This window comes from Rhinoraja longicauda, chromosome 19, assembly GCF_053455715.1.
Source record: "Rhinoraja longicauda isolate Sanriku21f chromosome 19, sRhiLon1.1, whole genome shotgun sequence".
Classification (NCBI taxonomy): domain Eukaryota; kingdom Metazoa; phylum Chordata; class Chondrichthyes; order Rajiformes; family Arhynchobatidae; genus Rhinoraja; species Rhinoraja longicauda.
In genome coordinates, this window is record NC_135971.1 from 38,540,774 (window position 1) to 38,558,591 (window position 17,818).

The 17,818-nt window shown below is 42.3% G+C and overlaps 1 protein-coding gene across 1 annotated transcript in view; it reads left to right on the plus strand.

Annotated features, from left to right (window-relative positions):
• LOC144602786 (class I histocompatibility antigen, F10 alpha chain-like) overlaps nucleotides 1–12,181 on the plus strand; it is a 29,727-nt gene extending 17,546 nt beyond the window's left edge. Inside the window, exons 3-6 of the mRNA XM_078415918.1 lie at nucleotides 1,365–1,640; nucleotides 4,472–4,738; nucleotides 7,348–7,455; nucleotides 12,083–12,181. Of these exons, the coding sequence (XP_078272044.1) occupies nucleotides 1,365–1,640; nucleotides 4,472–4,738; nucleotides 7,348–7,455; nucleotides 12,083–12,123 (692 nt within the window). The 3' untranslated portion in view covers nucleotides 12,124–12,181. The remainder of the gene's footprint in view (nucleotides 1–1,364; nucleotides 1,641–4,471; nucleotides 4,739–7,347; nucleotides 7,456–12,082) is intronic.
• Nucleotides 12,182–17,818: the final 5,637 nt, after the last annotated feature.

The following is a 17,818-nucleotide window of genomic DNA, read 5'->3' on the forward strand; positions in this document are numbered from 1 at the left end:
TGGTCAAGCCAGTCTCACCACAAGCATCAATGTCATTCCTTGCCCAACAAATCCACTCATGGGGTCATCTCAACCCCTGCACCCCACCCCTCCTCCTCCAGCAAATGGCTCCCCAATTCCAAACTACCTGGTGGGTATGAGGTTTTCGGAAACATGCTCAACAGGTAGCTGAGCGATGTGCAATGTGCCAGTATAACAAATCATGACTTGCAAACGGTAATGCCAACATTAGGACCCCCAGCAGCAGCTGGCCCACTCCAGCACCTACAGCTTGACTGTGTTTCTCTTTCAAAATCCTAGGGTTATATTGACGTTTTTTAGTTTAGTTTAGAGATGAATCCGCGCTGACCAGCGATCTTTGGTTTCCTCCCATACTCCAAAGACATACAGTGACTCCTATGATTTATGTATGAGTTATTTAATCACCAGTTCCAGTGAGGACGAAGGTGGAGGATGGCAAAGTAAGGGAAGCTTGCATAACCAAAACGGTTGTAACTTTAGTCAAAAAGAAAAAAAGTGCATGCAAGGTTCAGGAGGATGAAATCAGACAGGAGCTTTGAGGAATGTAAAGAAAGGAGGGAATAACTCAAGTGGGTGAGTAGAGGGAGGCACAGTGGGGCAATGGTAGAGTTGCTGCCTTACAGTGCATGCCGCACCGGCGACCTGGCTTTGATCCTGACTACGGGTGCTGCCTGTACGGAGTTTGTACGTTCTCCCCGTGACCGTGGGGGGTTTCTCCGAGATCTTTGGTTTCCTCCCACACTCCAAAGACATACAGGTATGTAGGTTAATTGGCTTGGTATAAATGTAAATGGTCCCTAGTGTTGGCTGAAGGGCATGTTTCTGCGCTGTATCTCTAAAGCTTAAAACTATCGGGGCCAATAGAGACCACGAAGTTGCTTTGGCGAGTCTGATTACAGTAAGTCCCACATCTTTTTCTATCTATATTTAAAACACGAGGGAGAAGGTGGGATTGTTTAAGGATATAGAATGGATTATGTGCTTGGAGTTTGTGGATGTAGGTGAGGTACAAAACAAATACTTTGCATTTGATTTCACCAAGAAAGACATGGAGAATAGAGAGATCAGTTTGGAGAATACTAACATGCAGGGGCACTTTGAAGTTAAGCAAGAGGAGGTGTTGGGGTAACTTGAAGAGCATTAAGGTGGATAAATCCCCAGGATAGAGGAGTGTAGCGGAAGGACAAATATTCAGGCTGTAGTTCAGTGACCAGTAGAGTTCTGCAGGAATCTGTGCTGTGATCTTTGATACTTGCGACATATATAAATCACTTGGACCCAGGTGCTCAGAAATTACCCGAGTCATAACAATTAACCAAATAATTATTTTGTTTTTCTTTCAGATTATCACTATGTTCAAGGGCAGTTTGGTTGTGAGGTGAACGATCGCAGTCCCAATGTAGGGATATTGAAGTTGGCTTATGACGGAAGATATGCATTTAGTTTTGATAAGGACAAACTAAAGTGGACGGTGCATGATCCAATAGCTGAGCCCTTCAAAGAGAAATGGGACAAGAATGAAAAAATGAACCGTTATTTCAAGAGCTTGTTAGAAAATGACTGTGTGGATTTATGGAAAACATACTATGCAATTGGAAAAACATACCTGACCAGAAAAGGTGAGTTCAGAACAAAGAGTGTTGTTTTGTGATGGTAGGCAATGAGCAATATTTCACTCTGAGGCAATGAGTAATATTATCTCTGACCCAATAATGACAAAGGGAAAGGTCATTTGGCCCATTGAGTCGAAGCTAGTTTTCAATGCAATGTCACCAAACTGTTCCACAGCTCTCTCTCTCACAACTTGCGCTCAGCTCCCTCTGATTCTCCTTTCAATCAGCTGCAGTATGGATAATTTGAAACGTCCAACTAACTCACTGGCATGTCTTTGGTATGTGGGACAAAACTGGAGCACATGGAGGAAGCCAACTGAGTCATCAGGTCATTAGTGATAGGAGCAGAATTAGAACATTCGGCCCATCAAGTCTACTCTGCCATTCAATCATGTCTGATCTATCTCTCGCTCCTAACCCCAGTCTCCAGCCTTCTCCCCATAACCCCTGACACACATACTAATCAAGAGTCTATCTATCTATGCCTTAAAAATATCCATTGATGGCCTTCACGGCCTTCTGTGGCAAATAATTCCAAGATTCACCACCCTCTGACAAAATACATTCCTCCTCATTTCCTTCCTAAATGAATGTCTTTTAATATTGAGACTATGACCTCTAGTTGTAGACTCTCCCACCAGTGGACACATCCTCTCCACATCCATTCTATCCATGTCTTTCACTATTTGGTATGTTTCAATGAGGTTCTCCCTTATTCTTCTAAACTGCAACGAATGCAGGCCCAGTGTCGTCAAACGCTCATCATATGTTAACCCGTTTATTTCTAGGATCATTCTTGTAAATCTCCTCTGGACCCTCTCCAGAGCCAACACATCCTTCCTCAGATACGGTGCCCGAAATTGCTCGCAATACTCCAAGTGCGGCCTGACCAGTGCCTTACAGAGCCTCAGCGTTACACCCCTGTTTGACAGGGAGAAAGTGTGATTGATGTCTTTCATATTACTTAACCATGGCTTTTCTTGACCATAGTTGACAGCCCCTAATCGGTTTTATATCACACATGTCTATAGAGCACAGTGTTCAGCTTCAGAGGGCAAAATGTGAACGAGATGTGCAGATCAAGTGTTTTTTTTGCACAGAGAGACCTAGAATGCACGACCAGGAGTGGTGGTAGAGGCGGACATGATAATGGTGCTGAAGAAGGTTTTGGACAGGCTAATGGAGATGCAGGAAATACATGGATATGGATCACATGCAGGCAGTGGAGATTAGTTTTGGTGTATTTTAGTGATAGAGTATGGAAACAGGACCTTTGGGCTACTGAGTCCGCACCGACCAGCAAACGCCCGTTCATTAGTTCTGTCCCACAAGCTAGAGACAATTTACAGAAGCCAGTTTCTCCTCAGTTATCAAGTTCCCAAGTAAGCCACTTGGTCCTCAAACCTGCCCACCATTCAATATGACCATGGCTGATGTTCTTCAGGCCTCTACTCCTGTTCAGTGCCAATTCCTCATTGCTCTCAATACCCCGATCTTTCACTACCACCACATTAAATACTTCCAATGATCCTGCTTTCACAAATCTCTAAGGTAGAGATTGCCAGACGATGACCACTCTCTGCAAAAAGAGATTTCTAAACAAATGACTGCTCCCTTTTATCTCGTAACTTGTGTCCCCTGTTGAAGACGAGTGAAAATACTGCCAATTTTAAGCGTGTCCACTCCCCAATTGGCCTTTATTTTGTAACTTGTCAATTATTTATCATTGTCAATTATAGTGAAAAGATTTGCTGTTGGTATTGGTTTATTATTGTCACGTGAACTGAGATAAAGTCTAAAGTTTGTCTGTGTTATCCAGACAGATCATACTACACGTAACAACAATCAAGCCATCCACAAATAGAAAATTGCAAAGAGAAAAATATTCAGAGTGCAGAATATACAGTTACAATATATTGTAGTCTCACCAACTTCTACAGATGCACCATAGAAAGCATTTTATCAGGATGCATTACAGCTTGGTTTGGAAACAGCTCTATCCAAGAAATTGCAGCGAATTGTGGGCGCAGCCCAGATTATCACACAAACCAACTTCCCTTCTATTGACTCCATTTATAAAGTACCTTATGCTGCCTCAACAAGGCCAGCAGCATAATCAAGGACAAGTCACATCCTGGCCAATTCCTCTTATCTCCTCTCCCATCAGGCAAATGTACAGAAGTGTGAAACGCACATCACCAGATTCAGGGACAGTTTCTTTCCAGCTGTTGTCAGGCAACTGAATCATCCTACCATAACCAGAGAGCAGTGCTGAACAACTATCTACTTCAGTGATGACCCTCACACTATCCATGATTGGACTATGCTGGCTTTACCTTGCATTAAATGTTATTCCCTTATCATATATCAGTAGACTGTAAATGGATCGATTGTAATCATATATTGTCTTTCTGCTGACTGGTTAGCGTGCAACAAAAGCTTTGCACTCTACCTCGGTACATGTGACAATAAACTAAACTGAACTAATAGCAGTACAGTTACAGAGAAAGTGCAGATCAAAAATTGTGCATGGATCACAAATGTTAGTTGGTAGGTCAGGACAACACCTTATCTTACATGAGAATAATTCAGTAGTCCGATAACAGTGGGGAAGAACCTGTTCTTGAATCTAATGGTATGTGATTTCAAACTTTCTTGTGTACTGTCTTAACAGTACCATCTCTTTGCAACCTCGTGGTTGGGTAATGGTGAAGAAAGAGGCAAAATGGGGCGGATGTAGACAATAGCTTGGTGGTTGCAGTGGGCTGAAGAATATTTTGTGGTGGGTGACTGCAGGTTTTACTGAAGGTGTAAATAACCAGCTTACTGTCTTGTAGTTTCCCCTGAGGTCTCTCTCGCTGCCCGCCCTGATGATCATTCAGTCCTGTACTGCACTGTGTTTGGCTTTTACCCACCGGCCATCAATGTGAGCTGGTTGCAGAATGGTCAACATATCTCTGAGACCAAATCTTCTGGGGTCGTACCCAACAATAATGGAACATATCATCTAAAGTCTGTCCTTGAGTATGATCCATATGATGGGAAACAGTATTCCTGTCATGTCGATCACAGCAGCCTGCCTGGTGGGAAGACCATCATCTGGGGTAAGGACGTTAAAAATTATTTCATAGATAGAAGAAGCTGAAGTATTAATGAAACAGTTTATCATTATCTTCTGTCATTTCCATTTTAATAATTGTGACTGCATCCCATATTCCAAGATGCTTAAACTTTCTTTGTTTAGTGGTGTTGCTCGAAGCCATCATGTAATCAGCACCCACTCTCCACAATGAGCAGAAGACTTTCTCAACGGAAAATATATCAAAAGTAAATAAATAGCTAATATACAAGGAAGAGCATTTGAGATTCTCAGCGGTGGAACTGAAATCAATGAAAAGTGTTTTAAAATAAAAAATGAATAACAGCAAGGCACTGGGGGAGTACATGCCCCAATCCGAATCAATGGTCCGAAGTGGAAATGATTGAGAGCTTCGTGTTCCATGGCATGAATCTATCCAATATTCTGTCATGGACTGACCACATCACCAAGGAGGCACACTGACACCTCTACTTCCTCAGGAGACTGAGGATATTCATTATGTCTCTGGTGACTCTTGCAAACATCTATAGATGCCGCTGGAGAAAGCATGTTGTTGGGTTGCATCACAACTTGATTTGGGAACTGCACTGCCCAAGACTGCAAGAAAATACAAAGAGTTAAAGATCATCAAACAGACCAGACTTCCCACTATTGACTCAATATACACCAGGTTGCCTTGGAAAACGAGACTTATCCCACCCTGGCCATTCCTCCTCCTTCCTGCTCCCATCAGGCTCTAGGTACAGATAGTTGAAAATGTGCACTACCCGACTCAGGAACGCCCCCTTTCCATCTGTAATCAGGCTTTGGAAGTGGCCTTGCATAATATTGGTGTAATGTACGATGCACCTCAACCTCATTGTGCACATTGAACATGAACTATGGAACTGATGCGTTACAATGCTGAGAACTCTAATCTGTACTCTGCATCTTCCTCGTTGCTCCATCTATTGTATTTGAGTTTATTTTTGTATAATATTATCTGATCCGTTTGGATAGCATGCAAAAGAAACCTTTGCACTGTATCTTGAACTCTGGCAATAATAAAAGTAAACCTAATGAAGTAAGTTCTGTGATGCAAGTTACAGCTTCTGCATGGAAAAATATTACCATCTCACTTGACCTAACCAGTATCGTCAAATGCCCGTACATCAAAATCTACTGATCACACCTGCCCACCAGATAGGTCTGCCTGACCAGCAGCGATCGTACTAGTTTGATTCCAGCTATTCTGCACTGACCGACATAAATGCTCACTTTTGAAAACGTTTCCTCCCTCGAACAATGCACAACTAAGGAATTTGATGTTTCACTCTAAAGACGGTTGACATACTCCAGAACTTAATTTCCAACCTGTCTATGTATCATCAGTAATCTAGGCCACAGTGCCAGCACACCCTTCATCTGCTCTGAATACCAACTCTAAGTAGTTGACTTTCTTGCACTGATCCCAGTGACGCCAGGTTGCAGTTTCTCATCCTGAACGCTCCTTTAAGACAACTCTCTACTTGCTCTAAATTGTTTTGCCATTCATGCTAATTATTACCCCAATGTCATAAGCCATGTGCCTTTACATCACATGATCAGATACCTGATGGAAATCCAGATATATTGTATTTCTTTTGTTTCTCAGCCCTGTTGTGCTACCTATTCTGCTGAGTATTTCCAGCATTCTGTCTTTGAATTTCAGGCTTTCCACGCCTGCAAACTACTGCTGCTCGATTATACATTATCTATGGGTTCCTCTTTATTCACTCTGTTGTATTTTCAAAGAATCCTAATCAATTTCTCAAACAAAGTTTTGTGGAAGGGTCCCAAACCGAAATGTCGCCTGTCCATGTGTAATAAGGAACTGCAGATGCTGGTTTACAGCGAAGATGGACACAAAATGTTGGAATAACTCAGCTGGTCAGGCAGCATCTCTGGAGAAAAGGAATAGGTGGTGTTTTGGGGCATGATCCTTCTGACTGAGTCGATGTCTGCCAGAGATGCTGCCTGTCCTGCTGAGTTACTCCAGCATTTTGTATCTCTCATGTACAGTCTTTCCACTGACTGGTTAGCACGTAACAAAAGCTTTTCACTGCGCCTCAGTACATGTGATAATATACTAAACTAAACTAAAGCTTTTGTGAAAATCAGTATCTGCAATTCCTTCTTTCTGCAATTTTCCTGTTAACACCCTGTTAATGCACTTTATTGTTTTGTTATTAATTAAATGTTCTGCCATTACTTAAAATAATCCAGCATTTTCCCCAAAAGAAGTGTTAGATTATATAGGGTTAAAGCTTTCTGCTTTCAGTTCACATTCTTTCTTGAATTAAGTTGTGACTGTGAAGGTGCCATAGATCACAGAGTTGTACGGAACAGATGTTGGCCCTTTGCCATGGTGTGGAACTGCATGATTCAAAACAACATATCATCTTATATACCTTGAAAATCTCCATAGATAGACACAAAATGCTGGAGCAACTCAGCGAGTCAGGTAGCATCTCTGGAGAAAAGGAATAAGTGGCATTTTGGGTCGAGACCCTCTTCATCCTGAAGTCTTCCGACAGTGCCAATCTACACAGCTTAACAATTGATTTGTAAAATTATGCGTTTTTTATTTTTCAGAAGGAAATGGGAGGAAAGACAGGCACATAGGCCTTATTGCTGTGTGTGTGCTGATATTGCTGGCTATTGTCTTGACAGTAATTGTTTGGTGGAGAAAAAAGAGGAAAGGTAAGATGGGAAAATAGTGATGCACTGTTGCTAGTAAAGGTGTTAGACTTGAAGACATTATCGACCTCCAGTATGATAAGGCAGCAGCGACACCTGAAATAGCTTGACAGTCACGACTGTCAACACACCTTTGTGCTGTGGTTAAATGTTTCTAATAATCAGATGTCTGAAAATTGTTCATGTGAATTCAGAGTAAAAACAATAGTTAAACGTAATAGATTCACTGCACCAAATCCTAGAAATATCATTGAATCATTGAAAACTACAGCATGAAAGCAGTCCTTTCTGCCCAGAATGTCCATGCCAACCTGTTCTCATGACTTCTATATCATTGCACCTTCTCATCCAGTCACCCACTCACTAGTGGCAATTTATGGTGGCCAATTGAACTACAAACTGACGAATCTTTGGGATGTGTGAGGAAACCGGAGCTCCTGGAGGAATCCAATGTGGTCACACGGAGAACGTGCAAACTCCACATGGATGTCACTCAAATTGAACCCGGGTCTCTGTTGCTGTGAGGCAGCAGCTGTACTAGCTGTGACACTGTGCTGCTCTGTTGGGGGCTCGCACTGTTCATAATCCAAGTCAGCTACTAGGCAGATTGGTTGCAGTTTAACATTTCCTAGTTTAGTTTACTTTAATTTAGAGATACAGTGCGGAAACAGACTCTTCAGCCCACCGAGTCCACGCTGACCAGCGATCCCCGCATATTAACACTATCCTATAAACACATAACAAGCCAATTAACCTACATACCTGTACGTCTTTGGAGTGTGGGAGGAAACCTTAGATCTCAGAGAAAACCCACGCGGTCACGGGGAGTACGTACAAACTCTGTACAGACAGCACCCATAGTCGGGATCGGACCCGGGTCTCCGGCGCTGCAAGCGCTGTAAGGCAGCAACTTTACCGCTGCGCCACAGTGGCCGCCACCCTGGCCACAGTTGCTGGAAGACTCAAAATGAAGTGGGAATGTGAGTAATGGTGGGAGAAATGGTTCAAGGTGCAAAGCCGAATGAATGAGCAACAACATGACATGTGGACTACAGTGTGAAACAGGGCAGCACAGCGCCATAGACCTGAATTCAATATCGACATCGGCTGTTGAATCTGTAGAGTTTGCATGTTGTTCCTGTGACCAAGTGGGTTTCCCCAGGTGCTATGGTTTCCTCCCACATCCCCAAAGGTGGTTTGGTAAGTTAGTTTCCCCCTAGATTGTGCATGATACAATGTGGGGAGAGCTGATGAGAATGTGGGACAAATGTAGGATTTGTGTACAAGAATGGTTGGTGTAAACTCAGTGGGCCAAAGGCCATGTTTGTATGCTGCATATTTCCATGACTCATAATGATGAAGACAGACACTGAATATTTTTAAACTATAAGATTGGGAAAGACTGAGGGACAGTGCCAGAGTAACTCAGCAGGTCAGGCAACATCCCTGGAGATAATGGAAAGGTATCATTCTGGTTTGAGACTCTTCAGCCAAATTAACATGATTATTCCTCCGCTTAAGTATGATAGAAGTGTATGGATGCACCTCAACCACTGACTTGCTCAACAAGTGCCCCAATGAGTGGAATTAAAGTACGTTTGGAGTAACATGTAGCAGGCCTTAAAATCTTTCATTTCCCAAATCCCAAGAGAGCTGGTTGATCAGGCTTTTAGTGTGAATTCAAAGTCATCTATATCACTGGTTTCTTGCCTGTGATCACATTGTTGTAAGAGATATTTTGGCGATGAATTACAGTTCACTTTGTCTAAAGGAGTTATTGTGTTGAATATTGCATCATAACAAGTGGAAGGGAAAGTCAATGTAGGATTTAGAGTTTGAACGTAGGGCAGCATGGTAGTGCAGCTGGTAGAACTGCTGCCTCGCAACCCCAGAGACCCAGGTTTAATCTGGAACTTGGGTACTCTCTGCGTGGAGTTTGCACGTTCTTCCTGTGACCATGTGGGCTTCCTCAGGGTGCTCCGGTTTCCTCCCATATCCCAAAGATGAGCGGGTTTGTAGGTAATTAGCCTCTGTAAGTCACCCTGAGAGTGTAGGGAATCGATGAGTGTAGGAAAATAACTGCAGATGCTGGTACAAATCGAAGATATCACAAAATGCTGGAGTAACTCAGCAGGTTAGGCAGCATCTAGGAGACATCAGTCTGAACAAGGGTTTCGACCCGAAACGTCACCCATTCCTACTATCCTAGATGGTGCCTGACCTGCTGAGTTACTCCAGCATTTTGTGACACCTATTATGAATGGGTGATTGCTGGTTAGTATGGTTATGGTGACACAAAGGGCCTGTTTACAAACTGTATATCTGAACTAAACTAAATTGGAAGTCAGAAGGTATTGACTAATGCATCTTTACACCAGCTGCAAATGTCATAAATTGTGAGAATTGATTGCAAATGTTATAGAGTATTATAAACAAAACTGAGTGATCACAATGACAAGAAGGATGAAGGGCAGAGTGTCCATTGAAATAACAGACTTACTGCTTTCTCGAGCACGTGGCCTTGGCTGTGTACTATTTCCTCTTCAAAATACAATGTTGCCAGGAATTGCATGTCTGAGACACCACTCAACAAGTATATTTCCTGAAACAGAGTTTCTGCTTTCATGGTATCAAGATGTCTAGCAGTTCCAGCACCCAGATCAGAACCAATCCATTTCTCACCTTGCCACATTGCCAGCAACAATTTAGTCATTGAACATCAACGTCATGCACATTTGAATTGAGGCAATGGTTTTAGCTTATTATCACTGTAAACCAGTCGTTGTCATGGGTTTGCCATTGTGGTCACTATTAGTGAGGGTGATTAACTAATATTTAGCAGTGAAACGGAACGGAATTAGCTTTTCAAACCCACAGAGCCAGAGAGTCATACGGCATGGAAACAGGCCGGTTGCCTCAACTTGGCCATGCCAACAAGGAGTCCATGTTTAACTAGACCTCTTTGCCTGCAATTGACCCATATCTCCCTGAATCTTTCCTATCTGTGTACCTGTCCAAGTGTGTTTGAAATGTTTTTGTTAGTATCTTCCTCAACTACTTCCCCTAGAATGTTGCTCCATATTTCCACTTCCTCTGGTCCCTAGTAATTCCTTTCCTTCTCACCTTAAACCCAAGTCCTCAGGTTCATGATTACACAAGGCTGGTTAAAAGATTCTATACATTCAATCTGTCTATGCCCCTTGATTTTATAGACCTCTCTAAGATCACCCCTCAGCCTCTTGCCTGCTAAGGAATAAAGTCCTATCATGCCCATCCTCTCCCTGAATCTCAGGCCCTGTTAATGACCCCTATAGTGGGATGACCAAAACTTACAACAATTCTCCAAACACTGCCCAACCAACGTCTTGCACCACAGGAGCAGATCATCCCAACGTTTTTATTCAGTACCTATATTATTCAGACGGCCAGAGAAGGTTGTGCTGTGAGGAGAAAATTACATGTCATTGATGTTCATGATTATTCTGTTCTTTGTGCCTGGCCATTTTGACTTTGTCCCATTTTACTTTGTTTATGATATTGTACAAGATTTGCAATCATATCTCCTAATTGACTAAAGTTATCCCAATTAACTAAATGCCTAATATGGCATTTAACTTATTGCACATATTCAGTGCAGGGTAGAAGCTGCAGCTTTTCACAAAGGGCAAGTTTATTTTACATACTATGTGGTTGGTGCCTGGAATGCACTGCCAGGGATGGTGGAGTTTGGGGTGCACCTTCGTGGGTGCATGGAGATGCAGGGGCTGGAGGGACATGAATCACTTGCATGCCGTTGCTGCCTAAATGGTGTCTGACCAACTGATCTGGAGGAATTTCAAAGGAACCTGATGGTCAAAGTGGCAGGGAATACTTCCAGTGACCCAATGTGTTGAATTCTCAGAATTTTATGGTGCATGGGAATGCCCTTGTAATAGAGGAACAAGCCCTTCGGACAACAATGTTTGTGCTGAACATGATTCAAATTAAGGCAGAGTGGTGCAGCTGATAGAGCTGCTGCCTCAGAGCGTCAGAGACATGGATTCAATCCTAACATCGGTTGTTGACTGTGTGAAGTTTGCATGTTTTCCCTGTGACCAAATGGCTTTCCACTGTGCTCCAGTTTCCACACACATACCAAAGATGCTAGGGTTTATGAGTTAATAGGCCTCTGTAATTTGACCCTAGTGTGGGTGTGAAAGTTGGATAACATAGAACTTGCATGAACTAAACTGATTGAAGGAATATTATGTTTCTTGTTTAGTTTAGTTTAGAGACATAGCGCTGAAACAGACACTTTGGCCACTGAGTCCGCACCAACCAACGATCACCCACACATGCTAGGGACACAAGCCAATTAACCAACAAAACTGCACGTCTGTTTTTGGAATGTGGGAGGAAACTGGAGCACCCGGAGAAAACCTATGCAGTCACGGAGAAGATAGAAACTGCACAGACAGCACCCGTAGTGAGGATCAAACCTGGGTGTCTGGCGCTGTGACATTATGTCTTGAAGGAAAATGTTATGTGGGATGAATCAACAGTTGAAGTGAATAAACAAATTGCATCTTTCTGAGTTCTGTTCTCTGCTATGCCATTTCTCAGTTGTCTAATATTTAATTTCCCTCCTCAGATTATCAAACTATTCAACCAAACCAGAACAGGCGCTGCTAACCAATTGCTGAATAGAAGATTTCATGGATGTGATTGAAATGCAGGAACTGAAATATATGGAAAGAGTTAAATTAAATTTACTAAACATGACAGAATTTCTTAATAGACTGTCCTGTATTTGTACAAATTAGCGCTACGCAATAATTGATGCTGATCACAGCTGATCTGACTTAGGCCTCAACTCCTTTACTGTGCTTATTCTACATAGGATACAATTCCCTGTTCTTTTATATATATCCGATTTCTCTTGAAATACCTCAAATGTTCTAACCTCCTTTGTGTCAAAATGCAGCTGCTCTGCAAAATGGATGACCAGTCTATGCTACTTTCTCCAATGTAGAAGAGGCCACATTGTGTACACTGAATGCAGTGGACAAGGTTGGACGAGGTGCAGCTGAACATCTGTTTCACATGGGATTGTCTTGTCCCTTTATTTCCCTTTTCCACCATGCATTATCCATCAATGCACCACCCCATCGTACCTCTTTAATACCTTCATAAGGTTAACTCTGATTCATGTCAACTCCAAGGAACACAGAACCAATGACTTCAGCCATTCATGGTAACGCAACACTTGCTTATTCCAGGATGTTCGTCTGGGTGATATCCAATATTAATATATCCTTTCTTAAATCTGGGGACCAAAGTGTACACAGTGCTCCCTATAAGTCCTTAGCCACCTCATGTACCATAATTTCAATAGTAACCTACTTTTGAATGCCAATATGCTATTTGCCTTCTGTGTTGTGCTACATCTACCGGCTGCTGTTTCCTTTGGCACTTTAAGCACTTGAATCTCTTGTACTGCACTCATTTGCAATCTCCCTCCATTTAGATAATAGCTCCCTTTTGAATTGCTCTTACCAAAGTGTGTGAGCACATATTTTCCATTATTAAACTCCATTTGCCAGGTTTATGTTCACCTAACAAAAAGTCATAGGGCCACATAACATTGAAACAGGTACTTCAGCCTAATGCTCCAAGCTGAACAAAATGCTGCATCAATGTTAGTCACATTTGCCAGCAATTGGCCCACAGAACTCTCAACATGTTCTATCCATGTACGTGTCCAAGTGTCTTTTCAATGTTGTTATTCTACCTTCTCAAGCAGCTCATTCCATACACCCATTAACCACTGAGTGGTGAAAGTTGCCCCTCAGGTTCCTACTGAATCTTCCTCCTCACCTTAAACCTGTCTTTGCTGGTTCTTCACCCTGGGTAAAAGAAACTGTGCATTCCCATGATCAATTGCCCTCGTGATTTTAGATGGCTCTATAAGATCACCAATTAAAAAGTTTCAATTATAGATAGAGTGAGACTTGGTGCATATTTCCAACAAGAATTATAGACTAAAAAAGGCCAGTAGAAGTAGTTAGTTAGTTTAGTTTATATGTCATTCCACTCCTTACAGATCATGTAACGAATGGGACGAAACAGTGCCTCCGGGGGCCATCGTGCAATACAAATGCAAAACATATACACAGGATGACAGTGCAGTACAATATAAAACAGTACAATACAGTTAGACACTGCAATACAATACACATAGACAGGACATTGAAGCATGTAAACAGTAAAAGGTAAAGCATTGTAAAGCAACTTGGTCAACCAGCATCTGTGGAGGCAAATGGAATATACCAACATTTCAGGTCAAGGCACTGCATTAGAATTGAAAGAGAGGATGGCAAGATTCTAACAGTTTGAAGGAGGAATGGGGCAGAACCTGGTAAGTGACAGGTTAAATCAGGAGGGAAAGGGATGATGGGCAGTTGGAGCAAGGTTGGTGTCGGGGTGGTTGTGGGAAAACAAATGAACACCAGTGGTGTGGATGCTGATATATGAAAACTTAATATTCATACCATTGGCTTGTAAGTCCACCCAGGTGGACTATCAGATATTTTGCTTAAGATTTTCAGTGCCCAAGGTTAACAACAGACGGGTCAGCGTGAGAGTGGGAAGGGGTGTTAAAATATCATACAACAGATTTCAGGATGATCTTTGCTTCAAAGGGTATGTGCTCTACAAAATCGTTGACGTTTCAGCTAGTTTCTCCAATGTAGAGAAGACCACAGTGTGAGCACTGAATGCAGTAGATAAAGTTGGAAGAGGTTCAAATGAACCTCTGTCTCACTTGGAAAGTTTGTTCTCCTGTTGTTCACCTCTTCCTCCTCTTCCCCTACCTGTTTCCATCTACCCATTATCTTCTCCCCACCTTGTTCTACTTTTGACCTACCTGGTTGCTATGTATTCCTCCCTGGTTGCTATGTATTGGCAATCCATCCTCTTCTCTTACATGCCTGATGCAGGTTCTTGACCCTATTTATGACATAAACCATTTGTCCCAATAATTTTGCTTGAGCCATTGAATTTGTTCACCCTTCTGTTTCGAGCTGCAGATTCCATTAACTGCAGTCATTATTGGATTGAATAAATGTTGGTTTAACACTGCATTTAGTTTGAGACTCAGCACCAACAAATGTTGTTACAGAATGCTTGGTTATTTGATGATGTCAAAAAGTCTTGATTGTTTGTACATTTCTAACCTCGTGCAAATAATTCATCATCCATAAGAATATAAAATTATCCACAGTTACTGCTGGTACAGTGATCAAGTTCATTTTACGTGGCTACTTTGCTCTTGAGAATTCACCGGATAATAGTTGCCTGTAGAATGTGCTTTATGACCAGACCATTGAGTGTAAGATTTTTGAAAATAGATGGGCATTAAATGCAAGTAAATACATTGGACTGCACCCTGTATTATAATGGCTTCATTTTGCAAAGTAAAGCCAAGATATATATGGTCAATTAATATGCGGCACAAAATTAAATTGTGGTTAAGAAAATGTATTGCCTCCATTTATTTGCAACAGCATCAATCACAGTTATCCGTCAAAGTTGATTTTGTATTTTTTAAAGAAAGATTGGAAACAAAATGATCAAAAATGCATTGGCAAGCAAAGTAATACAAGGTTGTAGTGGAGACAAGTTTGTAGGAACAGGCCACTCTGCCTATCCTATTAATACTGGTGCCTACGTTCCACCTGAGTCTCTTCCCACCTTATGCGATCTGCAAAATGGTTGGCAAGTCTATGCTGGATTCTCCAATGTCGAACCTACTGTTCTTTTCTCTTTTGTGTTTGCCCAGCCTCCCTCTAAATGCTATTCATTGATCTGGTGCCTCATTCTCACCAGTCATGGGTGGGAGGGGAGGAGAGGGAGCATTCTCTGTCGAATTCTCTGCTGGGTTTTATTGCATAGATGTGCTGAATTCTGCTCTTCTCCACAAGTGGAAAAGAGCTACTTCTGAAAGTGGTGGTGGGCAGGGGGCAGAAGACTTGCCCAGGGAGATTCGATTACCATGTTTTGGTTATTTTGTCCAAAGATATTTTTAATATAGGTTAGTACATTTTCAGTGCATTGCATATAAACACAGTAGTATTCATTTTTGCATCTTGAGTAAACACATTGAAATAGCAATGTGTTCAGAACATTATTTCTGATATGTCCTCACTTTGTTAACACTGAACCAATATATGCATCTGTCTTATCTGCATAAAGGCGTAGGCACCAGGGTCTCTGTTCCCTTTAAGCAAACCCAGTTATCATGTTCTTCTATGCAGAGGAAATGTGGGCAGGATAAATACAAACATTTTGAAATGTAGAACATAAAAGTGATAGGAATTCAGGAATTTGAGCCACAACTATTATTCAATGTGATCAATTTTGACCCAAATTTTGTACATTGATCCTCTTATTTCTCACAAAGGCAGGCACAAAATGGTGGAGTAACTCAGCGGGTCAGGCAGCATCTCTGGAGAGAAGGAATGGGTGATGTTTCGGGTCGAGACCCTGAAGAAGGGTCTCGACCAGAAACGTCACCCATTCCTTCTCTCCAGAGATGCTGCTTGACCCGCTGAGTTACTCCGCCATTTTGTGTCTACCTTCGATTTAAACCAGCATCTGCAGTTTTTTTCCCCTTTTATTTCTCCCCATCATTTCTGATCCTTTGACCATACAAATAACATATAACTCCTTGAATAAATTTAATGATCTGTGTTCAACTGCTTCCAGTGGTATAACATTCCACAAGTTCATCATTCTGTGGGAGAGGTAATTGCTGTTCATCTCACCTTTATTCCTGATGTCCAGATAGTGACCACTGAGTCCTGAACTGACCTGATATCCCGCGCGCGTGCGTGTGTGTGTCTTTTTTTCCTCTCGTTTATTATAATGTTTACAGTATACGATGTTTACATATTCTGTTGTGCTGCAGCAAGTAAGAATTTCATTGTTCTATCTGGGAGATATGACAATAAAACACTCTTGACTTTTGACTCTCTTGAATCTGCACAGTCCCATAAGAATTTTATTGTTAGTTTTAAATGGTCCTAATCACTTTAGAGCTCGGACTGATGTAAAACTAATTGCCCTAATCGCCATTCATTCATTAGTCCTCCCAACCCTGAAATCTGATGAACCTTCGCAGCACTCCCTCCATAACAAGAACATTCTTCCTAAGATCAGGAGACCAAAACTACAGATGCCGTGGTATTGGCAAGTACATGTCTCAGAATAACATGATGTATCTTTCAAAAGGGATGAGGAGTAACTTCTTTAGTCAGAGGGCGGTGAGGCTGTGGAATTCACAGCCACAGACAGCAGTGGAGGCTGAGTTATTGGATATTGTTAAAGCACAAATTGACAGGTTCTTGATTAGTAAGGGTGCCAAAGGTTATAGGGAGAGGGTAGGTGAATGGGGTTGAGAGGGAATGGTCACTCAAGCATGGTTGAATGGCGGAGGGGGTTCAATGGCTTAATTCTGCTGCTATGACACGACCTGAAGTAAAATACAGAAAGGCATGGCTGATACTATGTTCGGATCATTTTATTATGAAGGCTGTTATACCATTTGCCTTCTTTAATTACCCAATGCGCCTGCACGCTTGGTTTCAGTGAATGTTGAACAAAGGATTCCTTTATTATATCTAATTCAATTCAAATAATTTGACTTCCTGTTATTCCCACCAAATTGAATAGCTTCTTATTTATTTATGTTATGTTGTAGGTGCCATGTATTTGCGCACTCCCTCCACACTAATCGACACAAATCCTGTATTTTTAAATATTGCTTCTGCCCGTTCACCTCCAATCCTTCCACCCACCTTTGCCATGGTCAATATATAAAGTTGTTGTTGTTCGTCCTTTGGGTTCGAAGAAGACCATGACTTCACTTTCAGTTGGAGGATTGGTGACTGTGGGTCCGGAAGTGATTGGTGAGGCCAATCCTGGCCCGGAAGGCACGCCCACACGTAGGACACAAGTGGATGGGTGCTGCAGTGGAAGCGGAGGTAGCCCGGGCCTTGTGCACGGTGCGTTTTCTCTGGGCCTATGCAGTGCGCCTGTTCTCTGCTGCACGGGCTCCTGTGGTGAGCTTGCTACGCCAGGTTGGATGGTCCAGAGCAAGAGACTCCCGAGTGCTGAGGTTGATGTCCAAGTGTTTGAGGGACACTGAGGCAGTCCTTAAACCGTTTCTTCTGTCCTCCTACTGAGCGCTTGCCCTGACACAGTTCTCCATACAGAAGCTGTTTTGGCAGTCCACTCTCGGGCATTCTGATAACATGGCCCGCCCATCTGGCTTGGGCTTTCCGTAGGAGGGTGTGGACGCTGGGGATTCTGGCCCGTTCCAAGACCA